This window comes from Bos javanicus, chromosome 3, assembly GCF_032452875.1.
Source record: "Bos javanicus breed banteng chromosome 3, ARS-OSU_banteng_1.0, whole genome shotgun sequence".
Taxonomy (NCBI): Eukaryota; Metazoa; Chordata; class Mammalia; order Artiodactyla; family Bovidae; genus Bos; species Bos javanicus.
This window is the reverse complement of record NC_083870.1, coordinates 20,296,308-20,321,012: the sequence shown is the minus strand read 5'-3', so window position 1 is coordinate 20,321,012 and position 24,705 is coordinate 20,296,308. Positions and strand designations below refer to the sequence as shown.

The following is a 24,705-nucleotide window of genomic DNA, read 5'->3' as shown; positions in this document are numbered from 1 at the left end:
AAGTATTTTTAAAGCAAGCATAAAATTGGGGCAGTGGCAGTCGGGATCCTTCTGGCCAATTCTTTGCCCACATCTACCCTTCTCACGTATTGCCAGTAAGAGAAGCCACACTTAACCTCTCTCTCACCCCATCCCTTTTCATGACCCAGTGAGGCTTAATAAATGTTGGCTAAAGGGGTAAAGAGAGTCATTGCATCTAGACCAGGCCTGGATCCCTGGCAGGGTAGAAGGCCCTAAATAGCAGCCTTGAATATGTGAAACTGCACACATGTCACCAGACACTTCAGAAATAGCACAGTTTAGGAACACACCCAGCAAGTAGGGGTGTACACTGTACTGGCCGCTTCTGGAATCCGGCTCACCCTAACTTCCTGGTCCCCACGTGGGGCCTTGACTTGCCACCTGATTCCTGTCCCCATCCCAAGGAAGCAACAGCTTTTAGAACTCATTGGCCTTTCTGGGCATGTTGAAAATACACAACTTCCACAAAATTGTTTTATTTGGGCCAATACAGTATAGAAGGAATGAGTTGCCCCCTCATGTATGTGGACAGAGTATGTTTTAGGGTATGGAGGCGTTTCTCATACTTGATTATGAGTAAACCGTATAGGCAAGTCTGGTCAGCTGCTGTTCACAGTTGCTGAGTAATAACTGGTTGAGGCTGCAAGAGGGACACCCATGAGATGGCTCTTAAGTAAACATCCTGTTCTCCCCCCATGTAGAAGTAGAAAGAATCACATGTGCTTTAAAGGAAAGGAGCAAGTGCCATGTAAAATAAATTATTTCTGACAAACTAGGGGGTGGGAGAGGACAGAAGAAACAATACTTAAGTTACAAGTTTCAGGGGAACCGGATAAGAAGGCCGAGATCTATTTAGAAACTGATAATTGCAGTTACCTTATGGTTCCATTTTTTACCCCTGTCCTTTTCCTTTATCACTGTGGCAGGAGTCAAAAGTTGAGAACACAGATGTGGGTGGAAGGGCTAGTGAGCAGTGCCAACAGAGGAAACAAATACAGGCTGCAGTTTCTTTGTGTTTGACTCAAAAGGGTGTTGACTAACCCAGCACACCCTGGATCTGCTGGGGTTCTTAGCAAATTAGATGTTCCAACATGCCTTCCTTTCCCTTCCCCATTGGATTCCTTTCTTGAGAATTAAGTCCTTTGTCACTTAATTTGTGGGAAGGAGGAGATAAGACTTGAAACTTCCTACATTTTTCTTGGGGTGTTTCAGTTGGAATGGGTAGAAAGGAGATGGGCAACATCTAGTTTGGTTTCCTCCTTCCCTGGCTAGAAATCCTTTGCACCTACATAAGGCAATACTCAAGGTCTCATGTTTTCTAAGTGGCCAGTCGTTGCCAAGGGCAGTAGCGGTAATAAAGTATTAAGTTGGAATCTTGGATTTTGGGTAGTGGCCATAGTTGTATACTTGTACAGATAATATCTAGGACCTTCCTTCAGGTTACTTAGGTCTTTGTTTTTGTTACTTTATTTCAGCATCGAACTTAAGTTGACACTGGCTCCTGTGTTTGGGAGACTTCATATTTTCTTGAACTGACCAACCAGGGTCATTTAAAAGGCATGGTGATGGCTGTATTTCTCTTGAACAGACTCAAGAAATGTCTTAGGAAAGGACAATCTTAGTAGAGACTGTTCAGGGGAGCCCAGGGTTTTATTTTCAGTTTATCCCCATGCTCTGGCTAGGATGTTTCCCCCTCAATTTACTCAGCTAAGTTGGCTGGACTCTCTCTTTGTAGTATATTTAAAGCAAAGTTAAAGTTTGGCCCCATCCTACATCTTTATTACTAAGGGGGGGAGGAAATTTTTTTAACCTAACCTCCCACAGCACCTACTGTAGCTTTAGCCACGCTGCTAGTTCTTTGGGCCTCAAAACCACTCGGTGGCAATGAAACAAACCTTTCTTGTCTTTTACCTTCTTACATTTTTCCTTTTTCCCTCAATATCTCTTCTACCGCTTTGGTGTAGGGAAATTTTGCTTCTAAGAATGAAGATTTGGAGGTGTGTGTTGCTCCTGATAACAAGGGGGAAATGTACTGTACTTTCCATGGAGAGAATTCTTATAAACAGTTAAAAGATGATAAAAACAATACCTCCTCAACCAAAGCTGTAACTAACAAGATGTCTATTCTAAGAGTGGAGTAAAGCTGAGAGTTTCTCAAAGTTGATTCAGGGTCTAGTGTACCCTTTTCTGAGGAGTTCTTTTCCCTAGACTTCTATGAAAACATCTGGTATTATTTCCTAAACTCTTCTTTTTCCTTAACCTTAGACTGGTAGAGGTTATTTGGTAAGATGCCTCTTTGCCTATTTTCTTGGCTTTTTATTACTTTCTCTCCACCCTATTAAAGGCCTCTTAGGGCCCAAAGGCTCCTAGTACTGTGCCCTGGAGAGAAAAAAAAGAGATGAGCTACCAAACATGATGCATGGTGATGATCCTGGTCCCTATGAGACAGCATAACATGTTATAACACTGCTCCTACATTCAGATGGAGTGGGGTTTGAGTTCTTTGAGAGTCATTTTCAACATTTTAAAGGGTAGTAGAAGAAGTAGTAGTAGTTCTTCATTGTAAGAAGAACTACTACTTGTTGGGTTCTCGGAATTCAGTGAGATAGTGAAGCATGGCACTTGGCACATAGGGGTTGTTGAGTAATACTCCGGTGGAAGGGAGGAGCAGTTCTAGCAACAGATATTTTCCCAGCAGGCTAATTGGCTAAAATTCTGAGGCTGAGACGTGCTAGTCACAGATCAGACATTGTGAAGTGATTAATGTGTTGGCCTTCGCTAGCTTACTCTTGCCTGCTTGCTTGCTGGCTGGCTTATGCCACAGGGAGGAATGGAATAACGTGACATTCCTTCCTTCCTCCACTGCAAACCAGATCACATAAGTGATGATGTAGCAGTTGGTTGATTGGCATCCTGTAGCACCCAGCTCAGTGCATCGTGCATAGGCAGTAGTCAGTACATGTTTGAGGGATGAGTGCAGGCAGCTACTGTAACTGTAATTAACCTACTTATCCCACCATCCCTCTACTATCCTCCCAAAGCAGAACGGTTAAAGAAGGTGTGTGTCAGTATACAAGTCCTAAGGGGTTTCAAGTCAGTACAGTGATTGGTATATTCTTAATTACTTACAGAGCAGCTACCATTTTGTTGCATGCAGTGTAACACGTCCCTGTCCCTTTTGGTGCAGAGCCATGGGAAGAGTTCTGCCTGCTGTCACACTTCCTGATTGCCACTTAAAAATTCTCCTAACCTTCTTCCAAACTTACACACATACAAGTAATCTTCCTCTTCCACACTCTTGTCTATTTCTTTTTGTATTTCAGGGTGTCTAATATACCAGAAGATGGAGCCAAGATCCGGAGTGGTGCCTGTGACTCAGATCAGCTGCTGCCTCCCCAGACAGAACCTCTGGAAACTTAGATTAAACATCTTTCTATGACAGCTCTTCCTCCACAATGCTTGATAACATCACCATTGGAAACTTGAGAACCAACACCAACCATCCCCACCCCCAGGTGAGGGGACTAATGGGAATTACTAAGAACCTCACATCTGTCCCTAAATCCATTTCCCCTCATACTTTACAAATCTGGTTGTGTTTCAATTTTTGCTATAGAAAACAAATCAAATACACCTAGTCCTGTATTCTGGATATAGCAGGGAGAGGGCTAAAGGAGAGCTAGGATGGGAATTAGAGGCAGTTTTGGTTGGCAGCAGAGAGCTAAGGTTCTAGGGTCAGGCACTTCTTTCTGAGCTGTTGGGGGAATTGTATTGGGAGTAATTTCTTATTACCAGAGAAAGTCTGTTGTGGTAGAAGAATACGAAACTTGGATTCAGAATCCAGCATCATTTGGTATTAAACCACTTACCTTCTGTGACCTTAAATTCCTCATCTGTAAGTTAAGGGATCTCTAAAGGGCCCTCTTTAAGCACCATGAGTATGAAGGGATGCCAAAGAATGCCCTTTGCAGTTTCTTTGCTCTAGCCCCAAAGTGGTTATATTCATTTATTCTCATAGCTTGTCACTAGTGTTGCCCATTACTATGTACTATGCAATATATTAGACAATATAAAATTAACAATTCAGAATGAGAATTATTCCCATTTTATAGATAAGAAAATTGAAGTTCAGAAGTTTATTTTGTTTGGGGGTGTCTGTTTTTGTTGCATTGCCTGGCTTGTGGGCTCTTAGTTCCCTGACCAGTTCCCTGTGGCTTCTGCCATGGAAGAGCAGAGTCTTAACCACTGGACCGCTAGGGAATTCTAGAAGTAAATTACCCAAAAGACACAATTCCCAGGATTTACACTAGATCTGTCTTATCTCAAAGTATATGCTTTTATCTGTTTCCTACCTGCCAGTGAAGGCTATGTAAAAGAAAAAGTATGGTTTAAAAGGAAATGACTACCCTTTCCGATCTCTTTCTCTTCCGCTTGCATTTTGGAAAATTTTCCTGCCCTTGTCCTCAAAGCCGCAGGATATCTTACTGCTCTTTTGATCTGAAACTGCGGGTCTCTGAAATTGCCCACGTGTGTAACAGTTTAGGTCTTCCGGTCAGGCGGAACCACCCACACCGCTGCTAGTGCTGCGTGGGGTGTTCCTCTTCGGAGTTCCTGGAGGCGGTCCCAGATTGGAGTGGCAGCTGTAGTAACCAATAGGCATGGATATTGTTGGGCCAGACGTCAATGAGGAATCTGGCGAAGGAGAAGCGGCGATCATTTGAGTATGTAGGACCGGACTGAGGGAAAATGGGGCTGTATCAGAGGTGTCGGCGGCTTCGGTTCCCAGGGTTACACGCCTGCGGGCTGCACACGGTGCGTGAGGTACCCAAAATTTCCGAGCCACATTGGACCCAGCCCAGCCGGACCCCAAAGTGTAGGCTCTTAACCCTGCTTGACACCGTCTGCTCCCGCCCAGAGGCCCCGAACCCGACTACCCTGGCCCTTAGATGCGCCATTGTTTCCCTCCTGTTAGCAGCCTGGGGAGCCTAGAGCTAGCCTAGGGCCCTGTATCACCCAGTGTTTTTAAAGGCCCAGGATTCGGACCACGGGCACTTAAATGTTCTAATTTCGCGCGGTCCCAATCCCAGGAAGGAATGATGGAACCTGTGTTACTTCTTAACATCTTTCCCTCCAGGCAGCTGTGCCGACCCCTCCACACTGGTTGGTAGAGCGGCTTGGCTATTTTGAGGAGCTATGGACTGCTCAGGTAAAGAGGTTAGCAAGCATGACACAGGAGGAACAGCGGACTATTAAGATATCACTTCCTGGAGGTCAGAAAGTCGATGCTGTAGCATGGAAGACAACCCCTTACCAACTAGCCCAGCAGATCAGGTACTAGGCTCATTCTGTACCTACCAGGATAACGCTTCTATCTCTGCTTTCTCTTTCTTAATTGGAGTAGGGAAAAGACTTTGTATGTTTATCCCATCCTCCTCAAGATAGCATTTCCTGCCAATTCCTTTTCAATCTGCATTAGTTTCATAGTCTCTGACCTTCCTCCATTAGGCATGGAGGGTGGAGGGGAATGATAAATTCTATTGCTCCCGTAACCCGTTTCCTCTTTGCAGGTTTGGAGTTGCTAAGAGATTAGTTCCTGTCTTCGCCTTTGGATTGTAACCTTGTCTTTTTCTTTACCTGTATTCCTCACTGCTGAAGTTCAAACCTGGCGGATACTGCAGTGGCTGCTCAAGTCAATGGAGAACCTTATGATCTGGAGCGGCCCTTGGAGACAGATTCTGACCTCCGGTTTCTGACATTCGATTCTGCACAGGGGAAAAAGGTAAGCTTCTTCCTTATCGGGGATACAGTGGCTACTAAACTAAGAGATGTTTATGTGGGCATTTCTAGCGTTTATTTCTCTTGCCACAGTTTCTCCAAGTGCACTTGGGAGGCTTACGGCATATTGCTTGTCTTGACTGGTCCTGGCTAAGCTGGAAACTTAGGATGAAAGTTTTTACTTAGCCTGGGTCTATTAAGCAGTGACCAGTTGTGCTAGTGAAAGGGAGAGAATTAAGTTGAAAATAGATAATATGCCCCATTAGCCCCCCAGCTCTTGAGACCTATATTATAAGTCATCAGTAGCACATTTTTAATTTTAGTGTGGCTTGCACAATTGGGCACATGAGCTGGCTTTCCTTCCACTTTTTCATGTCAGCTTAGATGGTATGAAAACTGACTAACCTCCTACTATGCTCTGAAACTGGAAAGCAGTGAGGAGTGGGGCTTACTCTTTTCTGTGCATTGCTTCTAGGGGCCTTCTTTCTTTTATATTCCGTTTTGTTGTTGTCTATTTGTCTTTTACTATTCAGCAGTCACCCCCAAGCTCAGGGGCACATTTTGTGATAGTTATTCATAACTGGTTCACAAAAGCTTTTCTGAGGAGGTCAGAGAGGTAGGGACTAAAGGAGAAGGCTATGAACTCATGAACTCCTTTCTTGTGAACCCAGGTATTCTGGCACTCCAGTACCCATGTCCTGGGGGCAGCAGCTGAACAGCTTTTAGGTGCTGTCCTCTGCCAAGGCCCAAGCACAGAATGTGGCTTTTACCATGATTTCTTCTTAGGAAAGGAACGGTGAGTGATGGAAGGAAGGAGGAGAATAATTCTGGGGTGCTTTTTTTTTTTTTTTTCAGAGATATCACCATAATTTCTTTTTCTTTTTTAGAGGTCTGATTGACAAATACAGTTGTAATTTATTTAAAGTATAGTTATGGTGATTTGATATATGTCTACATTGTAGAAGGATTCTCATAATCAAATTATCACATGCTTTTTTGTATGTATGAGAATGCTTAAGAACTACTTTTAGAGAATTTCAATTATACAATACAGAATTCATCAAGTACAGTCACAGTGTTATATGTTAGTTCTGCAGGCCTTATTCATCTTATAACTGAAAGTTTGTACCTCTTTACTGGGATGGTTTCTGAGGCCTTTTCTGGAGCCTCATGCATGTTCAATTTGGAGGAGAAAGAAAGCTGGGGCCAGGGTCCCTCCGTGCCTCCGCTGTGACATTGGTATCACCGTCTCTATTAGTCCATGTCCTTCCTTATCTAAATCAGCTTGAAACTTACCTTCTCTAGCCTTTATGTATTCAACTTTTACTTCATCTCTCATTGCTGTTTCTCTAGTTTTGTTTATCCAGATTGCCTGCATGCAACATTTAATTTCATACCTAGAGCTGTTTTCCTCCAGCCGTAAACTTTGTACCTGATTTCCTATTTGTTTTCCCCTAGTCTCTTTGTCTTTGCCAGTAACTTGATATTTTTGGAGGGCAGGATTTCACCCCCTATCCAGTACCCAGGTGTGTCACCCAGGTGTTGCTCCCTAGCAGACAGAGGCCAGCCAACCATTCTTCATCTCTCCAGGACAGTCAAGGGCTCAGAGCTGCCTGTTTTGGAACGGTTTTGCCAGGAACTTACAGCTGCTGCTCAGCCCTTCCGGAGACTGGAGGCTTCCCGGGCTCAGCTTCGCCAGCTCTTCAAGGTGGGGTGGAGACACACAGGTTTAGGAGAATGATCAAGAGGTGTGAGGGGAGGAGTGGCTCTCTCCAGGATGTCTTTGTGAGAATGAAGGCTTGTCCTCACTCTCCCCTTCTTCCAGGATAACCCCTTTAAGCTTCGCTTGATTGAGGAGAAGGTGACGGGTCCAACAGCAACAGTGTATGGGTGAGAGCTGCTGACGCTGAAGGGACAGGGAAAGCTGGGGATGCGCTAAGGAAGGCCAGGGCTGGCGTGAGGGAAAGAAGAGAGGTCATCTGGTGCTCCCAAAAGAAATAGGCATTGGTTTTTATCTCTCACTGCTCTCTCCGTGGAGTAGTTCTTTGCATCTCTTTCTGTCAGCTAAATACCCTGAGAGGGAGAAACTTAGAAGCTCAAGAATTTGGAAACCACTCACTGGCCCCTTCTTTCTCCCAGGTGTGGCATGCTGGTTGATCTGTGCAGGGGCCCCCACCTTCGGCATACTGGACAGATTGGAGGCCTGAAACTGCTGTCGGTCAGTCATGAGGACTGGGTTAGGTTGAGATTCCTGTGTTTTCACTCGAGTGAGTTGAGGAAGGGGAAGGTGATTCTCAGCCCCTTCTCTGCTCTGATAGCTAAGGGAGGAATCTGGAAGGAGAGAGAAACTTTCTCTGCCTTCTAGAAATTTCCCATCTAGTGACAGATACTCAACACCCTGCCAGGGCCCAGAAGCCAATTCAAATTCTGTAGTCGGACATTACCACCAAGGGAGATGGCAAAGGAGGGCATAAACAGACTGGACAGGGTCATTAGGGAAGACTCATGAGGAGAGAGCAGGTGTGGAACACCATTTGACAGGCACAGAGAGAATATTCTTTTAAGTCAGAGGCCTGCCCTTTATAAAAAGACTGCTCCTGGGCAAGGTGAACTGTCAGTTGGAGTAGGAGCAGGAAGCAGGGAGTGAGGGGACAGGCAGATAGGTAGAGCAAAAGCCGTGGACTGAAAACCTAGGCATCTGCTCTGAGTTCTGTCTCTGCCACTGATAAGTATATGGCCTTGGGTAAATCTTGCCCATGATCCCCAGCTGTAAAGTGAGGCTGTTAATTGCTGTCCTGCCAGTAGGGCCATATCATAGACACAAAACCAACTAACACAAGAGAAAGTGTTTGAGGACAAGTTAAAAGTACTATAAAATGCAAGCCATTTCTTATTAGTACTGTAGTTCAAGGAACGAGAAGCAGAGGCATTTGAATTTCATGAATCCAGGAACAGCATGGGAGATGGGGTTTTCTCATGACTGTATGGGAGCTTGATAAGGGGATGGATGGACTTAATATTTGACCAGTGCTTAGGGTTACTTCCCTGTGCCATTGTTGATTAGAAGGGGAAGGAAGGAAGTACAGGATTGCTGGTAAGATAGTGCTGGTGAGAATGCAGAGGTGACAAGATACAGTTAGAGTTGAGCAGTACATGTGTAGAAACCAAGGCCCAGGTACCTCCAGGGTGCTAAATGTGGCAGGGGTTGTCTGGAGGATGGGGTGGGCATCCTGCTGCTGGTGATGGTCGGAAAAGTGGTGAGAGAGATGAGATGGGATTGTTGTCAAGTGGGTACCTCTGATGCTTGTTCCCAGAGTATCATCTGAGGATTGAAGGAGGTTGGGTGGGTGCCTTCAGTCCTCATCTTCCCTTTGACTCCCTCTGTCCTCCCACAGAACTCATCATCAGTGTGGAAATTTCCAGACGCCCCAGAGACACTGCAGAGAGTGTCCGGCATTTCCTTCCCAACTGCAGAGGAGCTGAGGGCCTGGGAAGAATGGAGGGAGGAAGCAGAGTTACGGGACCACCGGCGCATTGGGAAGGTATAGAGAGAGACTAGGGGAGTGGGGGCAGAGGAGGTGGTGATGATAAGGGTTGCAGAGCAAGGAGGGAACCTGATCTGTGAAGTTGGGATCAAATTCAGAATCCCACAAACTGAGCAACTCTGTCAAGTAATCTCTTCTGGGTTTTCAAGCCCTGCTTTCACTTTGAAGTGACATTGCTGATTCCAACTCCAGGAACAGGAGCTCTTCTTCTTCCATGAACTGAGCCCCGGGAGCTGCTTCTTCCTGCCTCGAGGGACAAGGGTGTATAATGCACTGGTGGCTTTTATCAGGGTAAGGAGGACCCATGTTCAGGGGGAGGATGACTGGAGGGGGACTGAGGGCCTAGAAGAATCCAACTGTTAAAAGAGAGGGATTAGAAGTTTGAACATTAATACCATAGAGTGCATGTGTGCTAAGTCACTTCAGTTGTGTCTGACTCTGCAGCCCCAGGTACTACAGCGCACCAGGCTCCTTTGTCCATGGAATTTCCCAGACAAGAATACTGGAGTGGGTTACTATTTCCTTTTCCAGGGGATCTTCCCAACCCAGGGACTGAACCCACATCTCTTTTGTCTCCTGCATCAGCAGCGGGTTCTTTACCACTAGCGCCACCTCGAATGATAGAGTGCAAGTGACCTTAATCAAGAACAGCACGTCTACTGTGGGGAGTGTAGAGAGGGGGTGTGGTAATTACCAGGTATAGCTGTGATCAGCATGACTTGAGGGCCCGGAGAGCCACACAGCTGCCACCCTGCCTCCTTTCCTCCCCAGTCACTCTGGTCTCCCATGTCTTCATCTCTGCAGGCTGAGTACACCCGCCGCGGTTTCTCAGAAGTGAAAACCCCCACGTTGTTTTCTGCGAAGCTCTGGGAGCTGTCAGGGCACTGGGAGCATTATCGGGAAGACATGTTTGCCCTGCAGCCACCAGGCCTGGACAGGCCTTCCAGCTCTCAGAGCGACCACTCTGCCAGCCCCCACACAGACACACTCGCCCTCAAGCCCATGAACTGCCCTGCACATTGGTGAGCTGGAAGCCAGGAGACCTGGTTTCTTCTGGGACTAGGCCTAGGCAGCCGGTTTGCTAAATATTAATAGAAGGCACCTTGGAATAGTGTTGGAACCCTGAATTTGAGTCTTGAATCTGCCCTCTATCTCCCCATGTGAATTTGGGGAAATCATTGTACCTCCCTAAGCCTCAGTCTCATCATGAGTAAAATAGCAAGGGTTTGGAGCTGCTGTCTCAGGTTCCTTTTTCAGTTCAATGCCTGTCACAGAACAGGGGTACAGGAAGTGATGTCTTATTGTTACTGAGAAATTCACTTGAGAACCAGGCAAAATTAACAGGACTCAGCAGGAGACAGGGTGAGGCCCGAGAGGGCGTAAGCTGATGGTGCAAAGAAGGGAAGTAGACCGGGCGGGGGAGCAGGCCTCAGGGGTTAGTATTCCCTGTGGCCCTGACTCTTCTCCACCCCAACCTCAGCCTAATGTTCGCCCACCGGCCCAGATCCTGGCGAGAGCTGCCCCTGCGACTGGCCGACTTCGGGGCCCTGCACCGGGCTGAGGCCTCTGGCAGCCTGGGTGGCCTGACCCGGCTTCGGTGCTTCCAGCAGGATGACGCCCACATCTTCTGTGCACCGGATCAGGTGGCCCTTCCCCAGCTCCACTGAAGCAGTCTAAACCACCTTTCATTCTCCTTGTGAAGTGCCAACATTCCTGACCCTCAGCTGCCCCCTTTATATAAGTCAGCTGCATTCTATCTCCAACTTTCCTCAATGTTTTTGCTTTCTTTCCCCCAAACTACCACCCTGACCCCAGAGCTCTAGCTGTCACGCAGCTCACCTACCCTTATTCCTCCAGCTGGAAGCAGAGATCCGAGGCTGTCTTGATTTCCTCCACTCTGTCTACACCATCCTTGGCTTTTCCTTCCACATGGCACTGTCTACCCGGCCATCTGGCTTCCTGGGAGAGCCTTGCCTTTGGGACCAGGCCGAGCAGGTGAGCAAGTCGTAGGGAAGCAGAGGCAGATAAAGCAGTCTAATGGAAGGGGAGGGGAGGTGGGAATCAGGGTCCCTGGTAGAGGCAGGTGCCAAGAGGGTCATTGCGGGGGCTAGTGGGATATGTTGCTTGTTAAGTCTAAGGCGACATATTTCTTCTCTTGTCTCCTTCTCTCTAAAGGTCCTGCAGCAGGCCCTAGAAGAATTTGGAGCACCGTGGGATATCAGCCCTGGAGATGGTGCGTTCTATGGGCCTAAGGTAAGCTGGGCACCCAGATAAGAGTCTTACTTATTCATCTTCTGGTTTTGTTTTATTAAATGTTTAATAGATATGGAAGAATGTGTTTAAACTTGTGTAGGATGTAAAGAAGAGTAATACATTTCCTGCCCTCATGGAACTTAGGTCTGGTGAAGCTTCTGGGAGGTAAAGAAGGCGTTTTCAGCACCATGGGATCAGTACTGTGTAGGTACTAAGGGAGCATGTTACTCTGGAGGGTCAGAAAAGGTTTCCTGTAGGAATCTCTTTCTAATCTGAAAAGTAATTGTTGGTTAAGTAAAAAGATGTCTCAGGAGGGAACATTGTAGGCAGGGGCTGGGTCGAGGAGTGACATGGCAGGTTGAAAGAGGTGAAAGAAATCAGTGAAAAAAAGCCCTGAGAAGGGCCTGCTGGATATAGTGAAAAAGCTGTTAGGTTTGTTTGTTTGCTTGTTTAATAAAATTTGGCTGCACTGAGTCTTGGTTACTGCATGAGCATTTTCTCTAGTTGTAGCAATCAGAGGCTCTTCTTCATTGCCGTGTGCAGGCTTCTCACTGCAGTGGCTTCTCTTATTGCAGAGCACAAGCTCTAGGCACATGGGCTTTAGTAGTTGAGGTTTGCAGGCTCAGTAACTCGGGTGCACAGGTTTAGTTGCTCCTAGGCCTGTGGGATCTTCCAGAATCAGGAATCGAACCTGTTTCCCCACTCTGGCAGGTGGAATCTCAACCCATTGGACCACCAGGGGATCCCCAAGGCTGTTAGGTTTTGAGGGGCCATTTTCCAGTAAAATGGGGATGGGGGTTGGAATCAGAAGTGAATAAATGAATATAACTCTTTCAAAAACATTGGCTGTAGGGAATTTCCTAATGGTCCAGTGGTTAGGACTCGGCACTTTCACAGCTGAGGGCCCAAGTTCAATCCCTGGTTGGGGAACTAAGATCCCACAAGCCACACGTGGTGTGGCCAAAGCAAACAAATCTTAAAGATCATTGGCTTTTATAAAGGCAAAGGAGAGTAGCTGTCAGATCCAAAGAGGTGTTGCTTGAGGATGTTTAAATGCTGTGATGAGAGGGAGCCTGTTTGGGTCGGGAGAAGTTGAAGTTGTAGAAGGGGTTTCAGTAGAGGGACATTTGTGAGACGTCGTAAGGGATGGGATCCAGAGCCCTCCATAGACAGGACCCCTGTGCCTTTGTTTAGGAGATAGGCGGAAAGGCTGGGGTAGGTGCGAGGAAATGTATAGATGTGGTGACAGAAGCTGAGACATTTTTCCTTTCTCATGCTGTCAGTTACTGGAATTCTCCACAAGGTTGGAGGCAGGAACATTTGCTGAGATGGGAGTGGGGAAGAGGAGAGTTGTTATGAGGGAGCTAAAGAAGGGAAATGAGGAGAAAGCTTGAGCATCCCTGAGGAGAACAGGGCACAGAGCTGGTTAGGCTAGCCCGTGGATTGCTGGCAACAGCATGGCTTCTGTTGAGGTTCACAGCAGCCTCTGGCATCAGTGTTTCTGCATCTGTAGTATGTGGTATGCTGGGCAACGCAGAGCAGCTCTGTTGCAGGGCCAGGCAGGTGGGCAGCGAGGATGCTACCAAGGTGGAGTTTGTCATGTGGATGTGACAGAAGAACAATGATACCAGGGAACTAGAAGAGTGGTTATAGCTTCATGGAGAGAGAAATGGGGGCGGGAAGAGCCGAGGGGCCTATGAGTGTGAAGAAAAGTGAGTTAAGGAGCTGAGAAATTGAAGAGTCATTATAGGAATAATTGTCAGACCTGGAAGGACAGGATACAGGAATCAGAGCAGGTGTCTGATGGATTGTTTCAGAGGCGTAGCCATTCTGGGAGATGATGGGATGAAGGTCATGGCCACAGTGTGGGCTCGGGTGAAGGTCTCTGAGATGAGAGAAACTCATGGAATTGAGAGGCCAGGGCGAAGCTGGGCCATTCATGTGAATGTTGACGTCCCCTAATGTTACATCACTATTAAATGGAAAGAGCCACTGCCAGAGTCTCCAGGGAGTGACATGGAGCAGGATGCCGTGGGTGATATGTCTTCTCCACACAGCCCGGGATGTGGGTAGATAGAGGGGGCGGATGTACAGTGGAGTGCACTGGCTCTAGTTTCTCGCGTGTCCTCCCTTCTGCCTTCTCCAGATTGATGTGCACGTCCGCGATGCCCTCGGTCGACCCCATCAGTGTGGGACAATCCAGCTTGATTTCCAGCTGCCCCTGAGATTTGACCTCCAGTACAAGGGGTATGGCACCTTATCCTCTCACCTTTCCCCTCGGCTCACGGAGTAGGTGGAGGCCCACTTCCCTTTCTACCCTTAAAACTTAGCCACATCCTCTACACCCTCCCTTGGCGGGGTTGAAGATTTCTTGGAAACTGGAAGGTAATCTTGGGTGCTCATTTTGTGATGCTTCTCCATTCCGTCCACCCCCATCTCCCTCCAAGGCAGTTGGGGGCCCTAGAGCGTCCAGTCCTCATTCATCGCGCTGTGCTCGGTTCCGTGGAAAGGATGTTGGGAGTGCTGGCAGAGAGCTGTGGGGGGAAATGGTGAGACCTTTGACCCCGATTCCTGTCTGTTCTGGCCCTCAAACCAGGCAGTGCGTGCTCCAGATCCTGGTCCCCTTCAGACTCCAGCTTCTGTTTCCTTCTAGAATCTGCCCTCTGCAGCCACACTTGGGGTCCATGCCAGGATAAATAATTTGCCTTCCTCTCTTCTCTCAATCAGGCCACTATGGCTGTCCCCGTTCCAGGTGGTGGTCATCCCTGTGGGGACGGAGCAGGAGGAATATGCCAGAGAGGTGAGGATGGGGGTCGACCCAGGCCTAATAGAGAGGCCCGGGACGAGCAGTGGGAATTGCTGCATGCTGGGAATTCCACATCTGAAAACTGAGCTAATCCCGCCTTGCCTGGAGATTTGTGAAAATTAAACAAGTCAGTAAATGTTAGACAATAAGGTGCATGGCACAAAAGGGGCCTTGAATGAATGTTGTTCTTATTTTTCGTTTCTAGAGAAAAGTAAGGATAATGGACAGTACTAGAGCCGAGCAGCTGGTTGGTGGTGCAGAGTGGTGTCTAGAAACAGGCAGAGTCCAGGGAGGCTTGGCTGCAGGATGAAGCAGACAAGGAAGCTGTGGGGGCGGCAGAGGGGCCTCAATGTAGAGAGTGAAGAGGGTTCGTCCCTGAGACCCAGAGAGCCTGGAGGCAGAGGAAGGAGGAGCAGGTGGGGGAGCTTGAGGAAAACTGGCATTGGGGTATTCTACCTCCTCAGCCTTCCGTTAAATCAGGTTCCTATCAATGACCCTCTGCCCCAGGCACAGCAGAGCCTGCGAGCTGCGGGACTGGTCGGTGACCTGGACGCTGACTCGGGACTGACCCTCAGCCGGAGAATCCGCCGGGCTCAGCTCGCACACTACAATTTTCAGTTTGGTAAGACCCGGTCATCACAGCCCCATGGCCCTATACTCTTCCACCCGGCCTGTATGTTCTTTCCTGTATGTCAGGCCTGGTCATTTGCACATTTGGGTAATTTGCGGCTCATGACCCGAGCTGGGCAGGAGCCAGGATTCAGCTCAACTGAGCCATTGGGGCCTAGGCTCTTGCACCTCCTGGCCTGCGCCTCTGACCCTCAGGATGGTTTTCTGCTGGCCTGCACCATAACTCTTGATGTCTGTCAGGTTAATTAGTCAAGGGAGCATCAGACAGAAAGGGACAGGAAGGGCTAATAAGACGTTAATTAGTTAGTTTTATTTATTCTAGACCTAGGTGGAGTCAGCCCTGAGGGATGAGAAAAAGGGCCATAAGGGGAAAAGTCTAAGCCAACCTTGTGCCTTTTTTCATTTTTCCAAGATTCAGAGCTCTGTCTTGAAGGTAAGAAGTTGAGATTTCTCAGCCAGATTACCTGATTTTCTAGTTTTGCACACCCACTCATCTTGCCAGTCTTGGCACAAGCTACGCCATGACCCACCCCATGGACTTACCTACGTGTCTCCCACCCTGCCACCCTCCCCTTTCTCTAGTGTACATGCACACACACAGACACTTTTCTCTCTGGATCTGCTTCTTGATCTGTTTGTCTTTCTTTGGCTGACCATACTGCCTCTCACCCCTGGGCTCCTGAGTGGAAGTGATAAGGCATGTAAGAAAATGTCTGGAATCTTTCAGGAAGACCAGGGAACTGGAGAGCGAGAGATAGCTAAATATATCCTTTCCCGGAACCGTGTCTGAGCTCTGCTTTTCCTAAAGATTTCTGCACAGCAAAAGGAGGATATCCTCTCCTTTTGGATACACTTGCCCTAAGATTCCCAGACCTCCCTCTTCCTGCAGTGGTTGGCCAGAGAGAGCAGAGTAAGAGAACAGTGAACATTCGGACTCGAGATAATCGTCGACTTGGAGAACGGGACTTGGCCGAGGCTGTACAGCGGTTACTGGAGCTACAGGACACCAGGGTCCCAAATGCTGAAGAAATTTTCTGAGCATTTGTATATAGATGTGGAAAAGACCTGCAGGAGCCCCCAGCCCGCCTTAACATGGGGGAGCCCAACCTAACTGACAGGACTGGAGTCCCTCAGACTCAGAACTCCTGTGAAGGCGTGAATCTACTTCATGAAGAGATTTGGACTGGGAGAAGCTGTAGCTGTTTGGATGTGAGGAGAGTGAAACTAAAAATAATAAACTTGGGGAACTTCCCTGGTGGTCCAGTGGTTAAGACTTTGTGCTTCCAATGCAGGGGCTTGGGTTCAATCCGTGGTCAGGGAACTAAGATCTCACATGCTGTATGGTACAGCCAAAAAATTTAAAAAATAAAAATAAAAACAGTAAACTTGAAGCTAGTGGTGTATGTCTTCATCTCTGATTCCTGACAGGGACATGAAAGGGAATTTGACTCTGTCTCCCTCTCTTTTGTCCTAGGGGCTTGGGGGTTTGAGAAGGGGCATTCCAGAGCTCTCCCTGCTGGGGGAGCTCCAGTTTGGAGGGTGTTCCTGTCTCAACTCCTCAGTGCCCTGTTGCACACTTCAGTTCAGCAGGTTGTCAGATGCATTCTCCACAGAAGGCAGCACGCAAACGGAGAAGTTGGGGCACAGAATAAGGCCTCAGACCTCTCTTTCTCCGGGATTCTCAAAATCAGTTTCTTCTGGAGTTGGGTGCACCTCTGTTCTTAGTCCTCTCAGGAGGCTTCAGGGTGAGTGCAAGAGGAGGAGTGGCTGGGACTGAGTCATGGCAGGAAGCTGAGGAGGGCGGGAGCTGTCTCTCGTAGCCTATAAAGAGGAGAAGGAACCGGCCCTGAAGTTCACAATAGCAGTAACAGCAACTGGACAGGCAGGCTCCCATCTGCCCGGCCCTTCAATCAGATCTGCCTGAGAGGACGTACTGGTGGCCGCCCACCTGTACCTGCCCCAGGATGGGGACCATGTCCGGAGCAGCCTTGGTCTTGGCCTGTTTAACTGTTGCTTCTGTGGCCTCTGATGGAGGTGAGTTGGGCTTGGAGCCAGCACTTGGACAGGGGGCCTGGGTCCAGCCATCCTGGATAGCTCATCACCAGCAGAAAGGTACCCCGCTTGGCTGGCCGTTCTGAGCAGGCCTGTGGTGGGCCTGGGCACTGGAGCCTTTAACAGGAGGGGGAGCAGGCGTACAGAAGGGGAGGGGTTTGTCAAGATTGCTGCCAAGAAACAACTGGAGTCAAATGGACAGCAGAGAGGGCGGGTAAATTCACAGAGTGAGGGACATGCTATTTCTGTGGGACCTGTTACCCAGAAGAGAAGATCAGGAGCCCCCGGCTGCTCAAAACCAGTGTACTGGCCCAGGGAACCTTGAGTGACTCCTTACCTGTTGAGGGGAGGTGACGGGGTGTTACCTGTCCACAGGGGACCAGGCACAGCCCCTCTAGCTCACACACATTATCTGCTTGGATGCCCAACAGAACATTACTGTGGAAAACTTGAGAGAGTGTCATAGATCTAATCTATGGGAGGCTCAATCTTGTCCCTCCCAGTCCTAGCCTTTCGTAACTGCAAATAGCTACAAGCGAGTCCTTTCGCCGTGACTGTGGGGGTGATTTGCTTCAAGAGTCCTATACCATGCAGTTAGTTCCCCAGGTCCTAAAGAGACCTAGTGAGGAGCTGAGGCTAGCGCAGGGGGGGACCTCAGCTCCTGTGCGGGCTCCTCACCAGAGGCCCGAAGGAGTCTCAAGGGCCCGGGGTAGGCCGGGGGCGGAGCAGACGGGCAGGCAAGGCTCTGGCCTGCTCAAGGCCTGAACTGTGGGAAGAGCCCAGAAGCTCTGAAGGGAAAGACACTGATGCAAGATTAAGGCCTCCTCCCCAGCTCCGTATGTCACAGTTCCTTTAGGCCAGGACTTGGGAGACCCAAGACACTGAGCCTGGTGAAAGTGAGGCTGTCAGATTATCACACCGAATCGGTCTTGACCAGGTGGGTTTGGGGCAGGAGCAATAGATTTCTGGTGTCTTGGTCATCTTTTCTAAGCTCCTGACCTCCAGTGTCTCCCCTTCCTGTACTCAGGGCCAGGAAAGAGCCCCTCAAAGCCACCCCTGATTCACCCTTCCTCTTCCAGGTTTCAAGGCTTCAGGGCAGAGAGAACTGGGGCCACAGCCCCTGACCCACCCCCTTCAACAAGGTAAGCATTTGGGGGCGTGGCATGGTACTGGGGCTCCAGGAGGAAATGCAGGCTCTGACCATCTGCCTTCTTGCCTCCAGTGGGCTATGCTGCACCCCCTTCCCCACCTCTGAGCAGAGCCCTCCCCCAGGGTCACCCTCACACCTCCCAGCATAGCCTGCACTCTGAGGGACAGAGTGAAGGTAAGTCTCAGTTGCACCTCTAGATTTCTAGTCTGGCCTACACCCTGATCTTCAGAAGGGGAGGGGAGGAAGGGGTGGCTACTCACACACACCCCTTTCTGCAGTGCAGCCCTCTCCCTCACAGGACGCCATCCCCCTCCAAGAGGAGCTGCCCGCTCCCCAGCTCCCTGTGGAAAAGAAAGGTGAGTGCTTCCCTGTTCCCCCCCTGCCCCCCCACATCCTGCTGACATCAGCCTGATCCTTGCTCCTTTGTGGCCTCGGTGACTTTCAGGGGGTCCCCCTTTCCCTCAAGAAGCCATCCCCCTCCAAGAGGAGCTGCCCGCTTCCCAGCTGCCTGTGGAAAAGAAAGGTGAGTGCTTCCCTGTTCCCCCCCTTCCCCCGCCCCCCGACATCTTGCTGACATCAGCCTGATCCTTGCTCCTTTGTGAACTCGGTGACTTTCAGGGGGTCCCCCTCTCCCTCAAGAAGCCATCCCCCTCCAAGAGGAGCTGCCCCCTCCCCAGGTTCCTATTGAACAGAAGGAAGGTAAGCGAGTCCCTCCCTTCTGCCCTCCTGCCTCCCGTGACTGACAGCATGGGCTCTGGGGTCTCTGCCACTTACTAGCTGTGTAATAACCTTGGGTGAGTTACCTCTCCAAGCCTTAGTTATTACTTCATTTGTGAAGTTGAGGAAATAATACCTATTTTATAAAATTATAAGGTTAAATGACACAAAAGTAGTATTTATTTTCGCTTGCTTCTCCACTGAGTTCCTTTTTATGAATGAGAACTGGCCAGGCCCCTGTCTTCTAGAGGTGCCCATCCAAACATGATTTCTGATTACCTGTCTCCTTCTACCCTAGTAGACCCACCTTTCCAATATCAAGGGGAGTTCACCTTCCAATCTAAGCAGAGAGAGAGTGACTGACAGCTTTTGTCTGTCCCTCCCCCTCTTTAGGGCTCAGACCCTGGTGGGGGTGGGGTGAGGAGCAGGGATTCTGAGCCCAGGGAAGCAACACAGTGGGCAGGCATGATTTGGGGTTGGGAGCTGTAAGGGTGACACCTTGCATGACTCAAGTCTCTTTTTCTTTTAGTCAGTCATTCTGAAGGTAAGAGCCACAAATTCATTTCTTCTCTTTTTCTTCTGTATCCTCCCCTTTCTCCTTAACTGCAAGTTCTCTCAATCCTCCCAATTTAATCCAGCCTTTCACTGTCCCTCTACATATTCCCCCTTCCCACTCTGTTTTCCCCATTCCAGAAAAGCCAGCTCCCTCCATGGACCACAGCCCCCCAGAGCCCGAGTCCTGGAATCCAGCCCAGCACTGCCAACATGGCCGTCCCCGAGGTGGCTGGGGCCACCGACTGGATGGCTTCCCCCCTGGGCGGCCTTCCCTGGACAATCTGGACCAGATCTGCCTTCCTAGTCGTCAGCATGTGGTATACGGCCCTTGGAACCTACCACAGACTGGCTTTTCCCACCTCAGCCGTCAGGGTGAGACCCTCAATTTGCTGGAGACTGGATATTCCCGCTGCTGCCGCTGTCGCAACCGCACAAACCGCTTGGACTGTGCAGAACTCGTGGTAAGGGTTGGGCTCTTGATCCTGGGGGTGTCCTTTAACCCCCAGACTGAGTATGTGTGTTTCAAGGACTAGAGGCCTAGGCCTGGGTGTGCAGGAACCTCAGGTCCCTCTCATTGGTTCTCCCTTGGGCCTCCTCGTGTGCAGAAGCGTGGAGGACAGCCTCCACTTCTTTCTTATCTGCCTGCCCAGGGGCCTTTTCTGGAGCCTGGGAGGAAGACAGGAATGTGGACAGTGGGCTGCTGGACTTACCCACTCCTCTTACTCTAGTGGGAAGACTCAATGACCCGGTTCTGTGAGGCCGAGTTTTCGGTCAAGACCCAACCCCACGGGTGCTGCAAAAAGCAGGGGGAGGCTCGATTATCCTGCTTCCAGGAGGAAGCTCCCCGGCCACACTACCAGCTCCGGGCCTGCCCCAGCCACCAGCCTGGTATTTCCTTGGGCCCCGAGCTGCCCTTTCCCCCTGGGCTACCCACAGTGGACAATATCAAGAACATCTGCCACCTAAAACGCTTCCGCTCGGTGCCACGCAACCTCCCAGCCACGGACTCCATCCAAAGGCAGCTGCAGGCCCTGACCCGGCTGGAGGCGGAGTTCCAGCGCTGCTGCCGGCAGGGGAACAACCACACCTGTACCTGGAAGGCCGTAAGTGGGCGTCTCGGCATCCCAAGAGCCTGTCTGCCTGCCCACCCGTCTCACACCTCTGAGCCCGCCGGCCTATTCATCCACGTACCTAGCTACCTGCTGTGAGCACGTCTGCCCATCTGCCTGCTTGTGAATGTCCGTCCGTCCACTGTGTTCCTCGTCCAAGTCCTCCATCGTGCGCCTCCATCCTGGCCGCATCCACCCAGTGTCCCCCATGTGCACCTGTCTGCCGTCCACCCGTCTGGCCTCACCCGATCCTCTCCGTCTGCTGCTCCAGCACATATCCCGTGGCCAGCTCCGAACCTCAGCTGTGCTTCTACCCCTTCCACCTTCCCAGCCCCACACATCCACAGCTGCCTCTTTGCCCTTCCCTTTCAGCACCGGGGGCAGGGAGTGCGCGTCTCATCGGGTGAGGCAGTGAGGGAAGTAGAGGGACAGGAGGGTCAGTGTCCAGTCATCTGACTTGCCTTTCTCTGGTCCACAGTGGGAGGATACCCTCGATGGGTACTGTGACTGGGAGCAGGCTATAAAGACCCACCACCACTCGTGTTGCGACTACCCCCCTAGCCCCCTCCGCGACAAGTGCTTCGCCCGTCGGGCTCCCTATCCCAACTATGACCGGGATATCTTGACCCTTGACCTCAGCCGAATCACCCCCAACCTCATGAATCACCTCTGTGGAAACCGAAGAGTTCTCAGCAAGCAGTGAGTCTTAACCTAGTTCTTGCCCAGTGCTCTTCCCTTCTCCTAAAACTCACTCTGGGGCACCCTCTGGGACACTATTGGGAAGAGCAAAATCATGGTCTGCAAACACCATTTTGGTGCCTGGGGTCACTCAGAGACCCTGACCCCTGCCCCTTTCCACCAACATAGCAAGCAGATTCCTGGGCTGATTCAGAAAGTGACTGCCCGTTGCTGTGACCTGCCATTCCCAGAGCAGGCCTGCTGTGCTGAGGAGGAGGTGAGTGTGAGGTCAGGGCTCTCCCAGGGATGCAGAGGAGGGAGAAGCCTGGCACAGCGGGCCATGGCTTCTCTGAGTACCTCAAACCAGCCCTCAGAAACAATGAGGACCAGTGGGGAGGTCTTCTTTCTTGGTTCCAGAAGTCTTCATCCCTGACCTGACCTGCTCCCCACCTCTAAGCACCTATGATGCCTTCTCTGGGCCTCTGGCATTTCCAGATGGTCACATCTGTCTGTCACAAGGAGTCTCTCTGGCTGTGGAAGGCAGCCTTGTACTCCCTGTGGGCCCCAGGGGTGGGAGGATCCAGGGAGAAAGCAGTAGAAGCAGCAGGGAAGGGGAACTTGGACATCCAAGTAACCAGTCCTGACTTCTGACAACCCTCCTCCCCTATCACCTCTTCTTTATTTTGTCATCAGAAATCAGCCTTTATTGATGAGCTGTGTGGTTCCCGACGTAACTTCTGGCGAGACTCTGCCCTCTGCTGTAAACTGAGTCCTGGGGATGAACAAATCAACTGCTTCAACACGAAGTATCTGAGGAATGTGGCTGTAGTGACTGGGGACACTAGGGATGCCAAGGGCCCCGGGGAGCAGGGCCCGACTCAGGGAACAAATAGCAGCCCCACCTCTGAGCCCAAGGAAGAGTGAGTCACCCCAGAGCCTTGGAGGATCAGATTGGGGGAACCCCACCCCACCCCACCCATCTGGAATACGCATTACAGTAAACACCTCTTGTATTTGGCCTCGTTATGTCTGTTGTCTCACACAAACACACCCTTGCAAGCCTGCCCAGATTTTCCTCGGTGACTGGCCCCTGAGGCCCACTGCCCCACCCCCACTAGCTCAGCAGAAATCTTTCCACTGGCTAAGTTGGGACCACAACTAAACGGCTTAACATCAGTATTTATCATCTTGAATTTATTATTATTTTTCTTTATTTTGGCTGTGCTGGGTCTTTGCTGTGTGAGTTTTTCTCTAGTTGTGGTGCGTGCACTTCTCACTGCAGTGATTTCTTTTGTTGCGAAGCACTGGTTCTCAGGTGTGCACGCAGGCTCACTAGCTGCAGTCCCCGGGCACTCTAGCACAGGCGCAGTAGTTGTGCACAGATTTAGCCGCTCCGAGGCATGTGGGATCTTCCCGGACCAGAGATCAAACCCATGTCACCTGCATTGGCAGACTCTTCACCACTGAGCCACCAGGGAAACCTTGAATTTATTTACACATTTAAAAGGAATGTCACTTGTTAGCTGGCTATCAGGATTCAGAAGTGAAAAAGTTATGATTCATGTCTTTGGTGAGCCCCCAGAATCCCACAGCCCTGCCTGACATTTTTTAATCTTGACTTTTAATCCATGGAGTCCATGTGTTTATTCCTTCAGTATACATTTATTGAATTCTTATGGATGTGTACTGTGCTAGGCTGTGGGATACGCATTTTTACACAGTTCCCTTTCTTCAGGATGCTCACATTCCGGGAAGGGACCTAGCAGGTGTGATTACTGTTGTAATACAGGGCTGCAAAGTCCAGTGTGCTCGGAGCACTTGATAACCAGGCCAGAGCTGGGAGTAGGGCTGGGGGCAGTAGGAGTGCACCACGGAAGGCCTCTGCGCTGGTGAGGCAGAGCTTCTCCAGGAGCATGGAGGGTGCAGGGGGCCGGGTACAGCCCAGGAGAAGAGGTAGCTTATACAGAAGGCGGAAATGACCCAACTCTGGTGGTGGTTCCTCCCACATGTGACTGGAAAGATCAGCAGGAGCTCATCACAAATTAAGATAGGAGGTAGATGCCCATCACAATCGGAGTTCATTCCCTGTGGACAGAAATTCCAAAATATCAATAGCAGGACAGTCGAGAGAGGAGGCTGGGCCCTGCCCAGATAAGAGATTAGAGACCACATATTTCTCATTCGCGACCATCCCAACTAGAAAACTCTTTGGAGGTTAAAAGGGAAATGATGCTAAGCTTCCCATAGACCTCTTTGCTGAAATCCATCTTGGTTGAGATACCTGCACACACAGGAGGATCCTGAGATATACCAAAAATGGACTCAGAACCAGGCAAATTAAAATGATCGGCCAAAGGAAAACGCAGAAGAAATGCCCCATATAAGTGATTCAAATTACCAAGACAATGCGACTTTCTGAGTCCACCCATATGACTATTGCGAGTACTGTACTCTTTTTCCTCCTAATAAACTCTTGTTTCACTGTTTTCCGTCTCCATGGGAACTCTCTTCTACAAAGCTGAAGGGCCAGAACCTTGTCACTGACCACTGGTCTAACAGCTAGGATTCTGCGCTCTCTCAGCCAAGACCCAACCTCAATCTCTAAGCCGGAACCGAAACCCTGCTTCAAGCTGCTGCAGGCCGAGGCCACCCGAGTTAAGGATGACTCATCCACAAGCCTTAAAGTGGATCTTGGCCCTTCTGCCCACAAGGATACTGGCGGCTGCAAGCAGAGTACGCGTTCAGATTTGCCTCTTACAGACAGGCAGGCAGGAACCTGGGCGGCCAGTTCAGACAGTGTCGCGCCAGTGCCTGAAGGGAGGTTGCCGTAGGCCCTAGACCGAAGCTGAAAGAACTACAATGAAGGCTCGGTTCCATGCGGACGAAGCAACTGTGATTCTGTTGCCTGTTAAAAGAAGGACCTTCTCTGCCCAGGTTACTGAGAAAGAGGGCGGAACAAAGACCGCTGTCTTTCCCCAGTGGGGGACTAACTGAGCCCCAGCCGCTCTAAAACTGACACCAGCCCTTCCCTCCTCCGCTCTTCCACAGCCTTTTATTTATTGTTTACATTTTGCGTGCATAGTTGTTTCTAACTCACCAGCGTCTTAGCGGCTCCTTGGCCTGTCCGTCACCTCGGAGACCAATGAGCGAACGAGGAATGAGCTGTGACCCGCCCCTGCGCCCGCAACCCCGCCCGTCCGAGCCTGCACAACCCCGGCAGGGCGCTCGTGCGAAGATCTAACAGGGCGTGATCCCTGCGCGGAATTCTGGCACCTTTCCGATCGCCTCTGGGGGCCAGGGACAGGCAGGGGTTCTTTTCCCATACACCGTCCGCTCTTCCGCCCTCGAAGTACCGTTCCAGACTAGCTCGCGGGGTGGACCCCGGCCGGTGGAGGGACGGGCGGGCAGCTGCGC

The 24,705-nt window shown here is 50.1% G+C and overlaps 3 protein-coding genes across 9 annotated transcripts in view; all 3 read left to right on the top strand.

The window, feature by feature from the left end:
• RPRD2 (regulation of nuclear pre-mRNA domain containing 2) overlaps nt 1–3,462 on the top strand; it is a 99,163-nt gene extending 95,701 nt beyond the window's left edge. For both annotated transcript variants that reach the window (XR_009734684.1, XR_009734683.1), the window contains exon 12: nt 3,345–3,462. The gene's annotated coding sequence lies outside the window, so the exon portion shown is untranslated. The remainder of the gene's footprint in view (nt 1–3,344) is intronic.
• An 86-nt stretch (nt 3,463–3,548) lies between these two features.
• TARS2 (threonyl-tRNA synthetase 2, mitochondrial) lies at nt 3,549–16,421 on the top strand. 4 transcript variants are annotated; one of them, XM_061407778.1, is made up of 19 exons: nt 3,550–4,833; nt 5,156–5,352; nt 5,677–5,800; nt 6,468–6,592; nt 7,387–7,504; nt 7,622–7,686; nt 7,936–8,014; nt 9,192–9,338; nt 9,534–9,632; nt 10,146–10,363; nt 10,822–10,984; nt 11,199–11,336; nt 11,517–11,594; nt 13,741–13,841; nt 14,042–14,143; nt 14,322–14,394; nt 14,908–15,022; nt 15,443–15,463; nt 15,920–16,421. In XM_061407778.1, the coding sequence occupies exons 1-19, from the start codon at nt 4,768–4,770 to the stop codon at nt 16,066–16,068; spliced, it is 2,178 nt and encodes a 725-aa protein (XP_061263762.1). In that variant the 5' UTR covers nt 3,550–4,767; the 3' UTR covers nt 16,069–16,421. The 4 variants fall into 4 exon arrangements, with proteins under 4 accessions (XP_061263768.1, XP_061263762.1, XP_061263769.1 ...); XM_061407784.1 differs by lacking the exon at nt 14,042–14,143 and having other exon boundaries at nt 3,549–4,833; XM_061407781.1 differs by lacking the exon at nt 15,443–15,463 and having other exon boundaries at nt 3,552–4,833.
• Nucleotides 16,422–16,872: 451 nt separating this feature from the next.
• ECM1 (extracellular matrix protein 1) lies at nt 16,873–22,309 on the top strand. 3 transcript variants are annotated; one of them, XM_061407786.1, is made up of 12 exons: nt 16,874–17,064; nt 18,162–18,224; nt 18,305–18,406; nt 18,511–18,588; nt 18,678–18,755; nt 18,851–18,931; nt 19,479–19,493; nt 19,643–19,965; nt 20,233–20,607; nt 21,092–21,312; nt 21,481–21,568; nt 21,985–22,309. In XM_061407786.1, the coding sequence occupies exons 1-12, from the start codon at nt 16,995–16,997 to the stop codon at nt 22,213–22,215; spliced, it is 1,725 nt and encodes a 574-aa protein (XP_061263770.1). In that variant the 5' UTR covers nt 16,874–16,994; the 3' UTR covers nt 22,216–22,309. The 3 variants fall into 3 exon arrangements, with proteins under 3 accessions (XP_061263771.1, XP_061263772.1, XP_061263770.1); XM_061407787.1 differs by lacking the exon at nt 19,479–19,493 and having other exon boundaries at nt 16,873–17,064; XM_061407788.1 differs by lacking the exons at nt 19,479–19,493; nt 20,233–20,607 and having other exon boundaries at nt 16,873–17,064.
• The last annotated feature ends 2,396 nt before the right edge of the window (nt 22,310–24,705 follow it).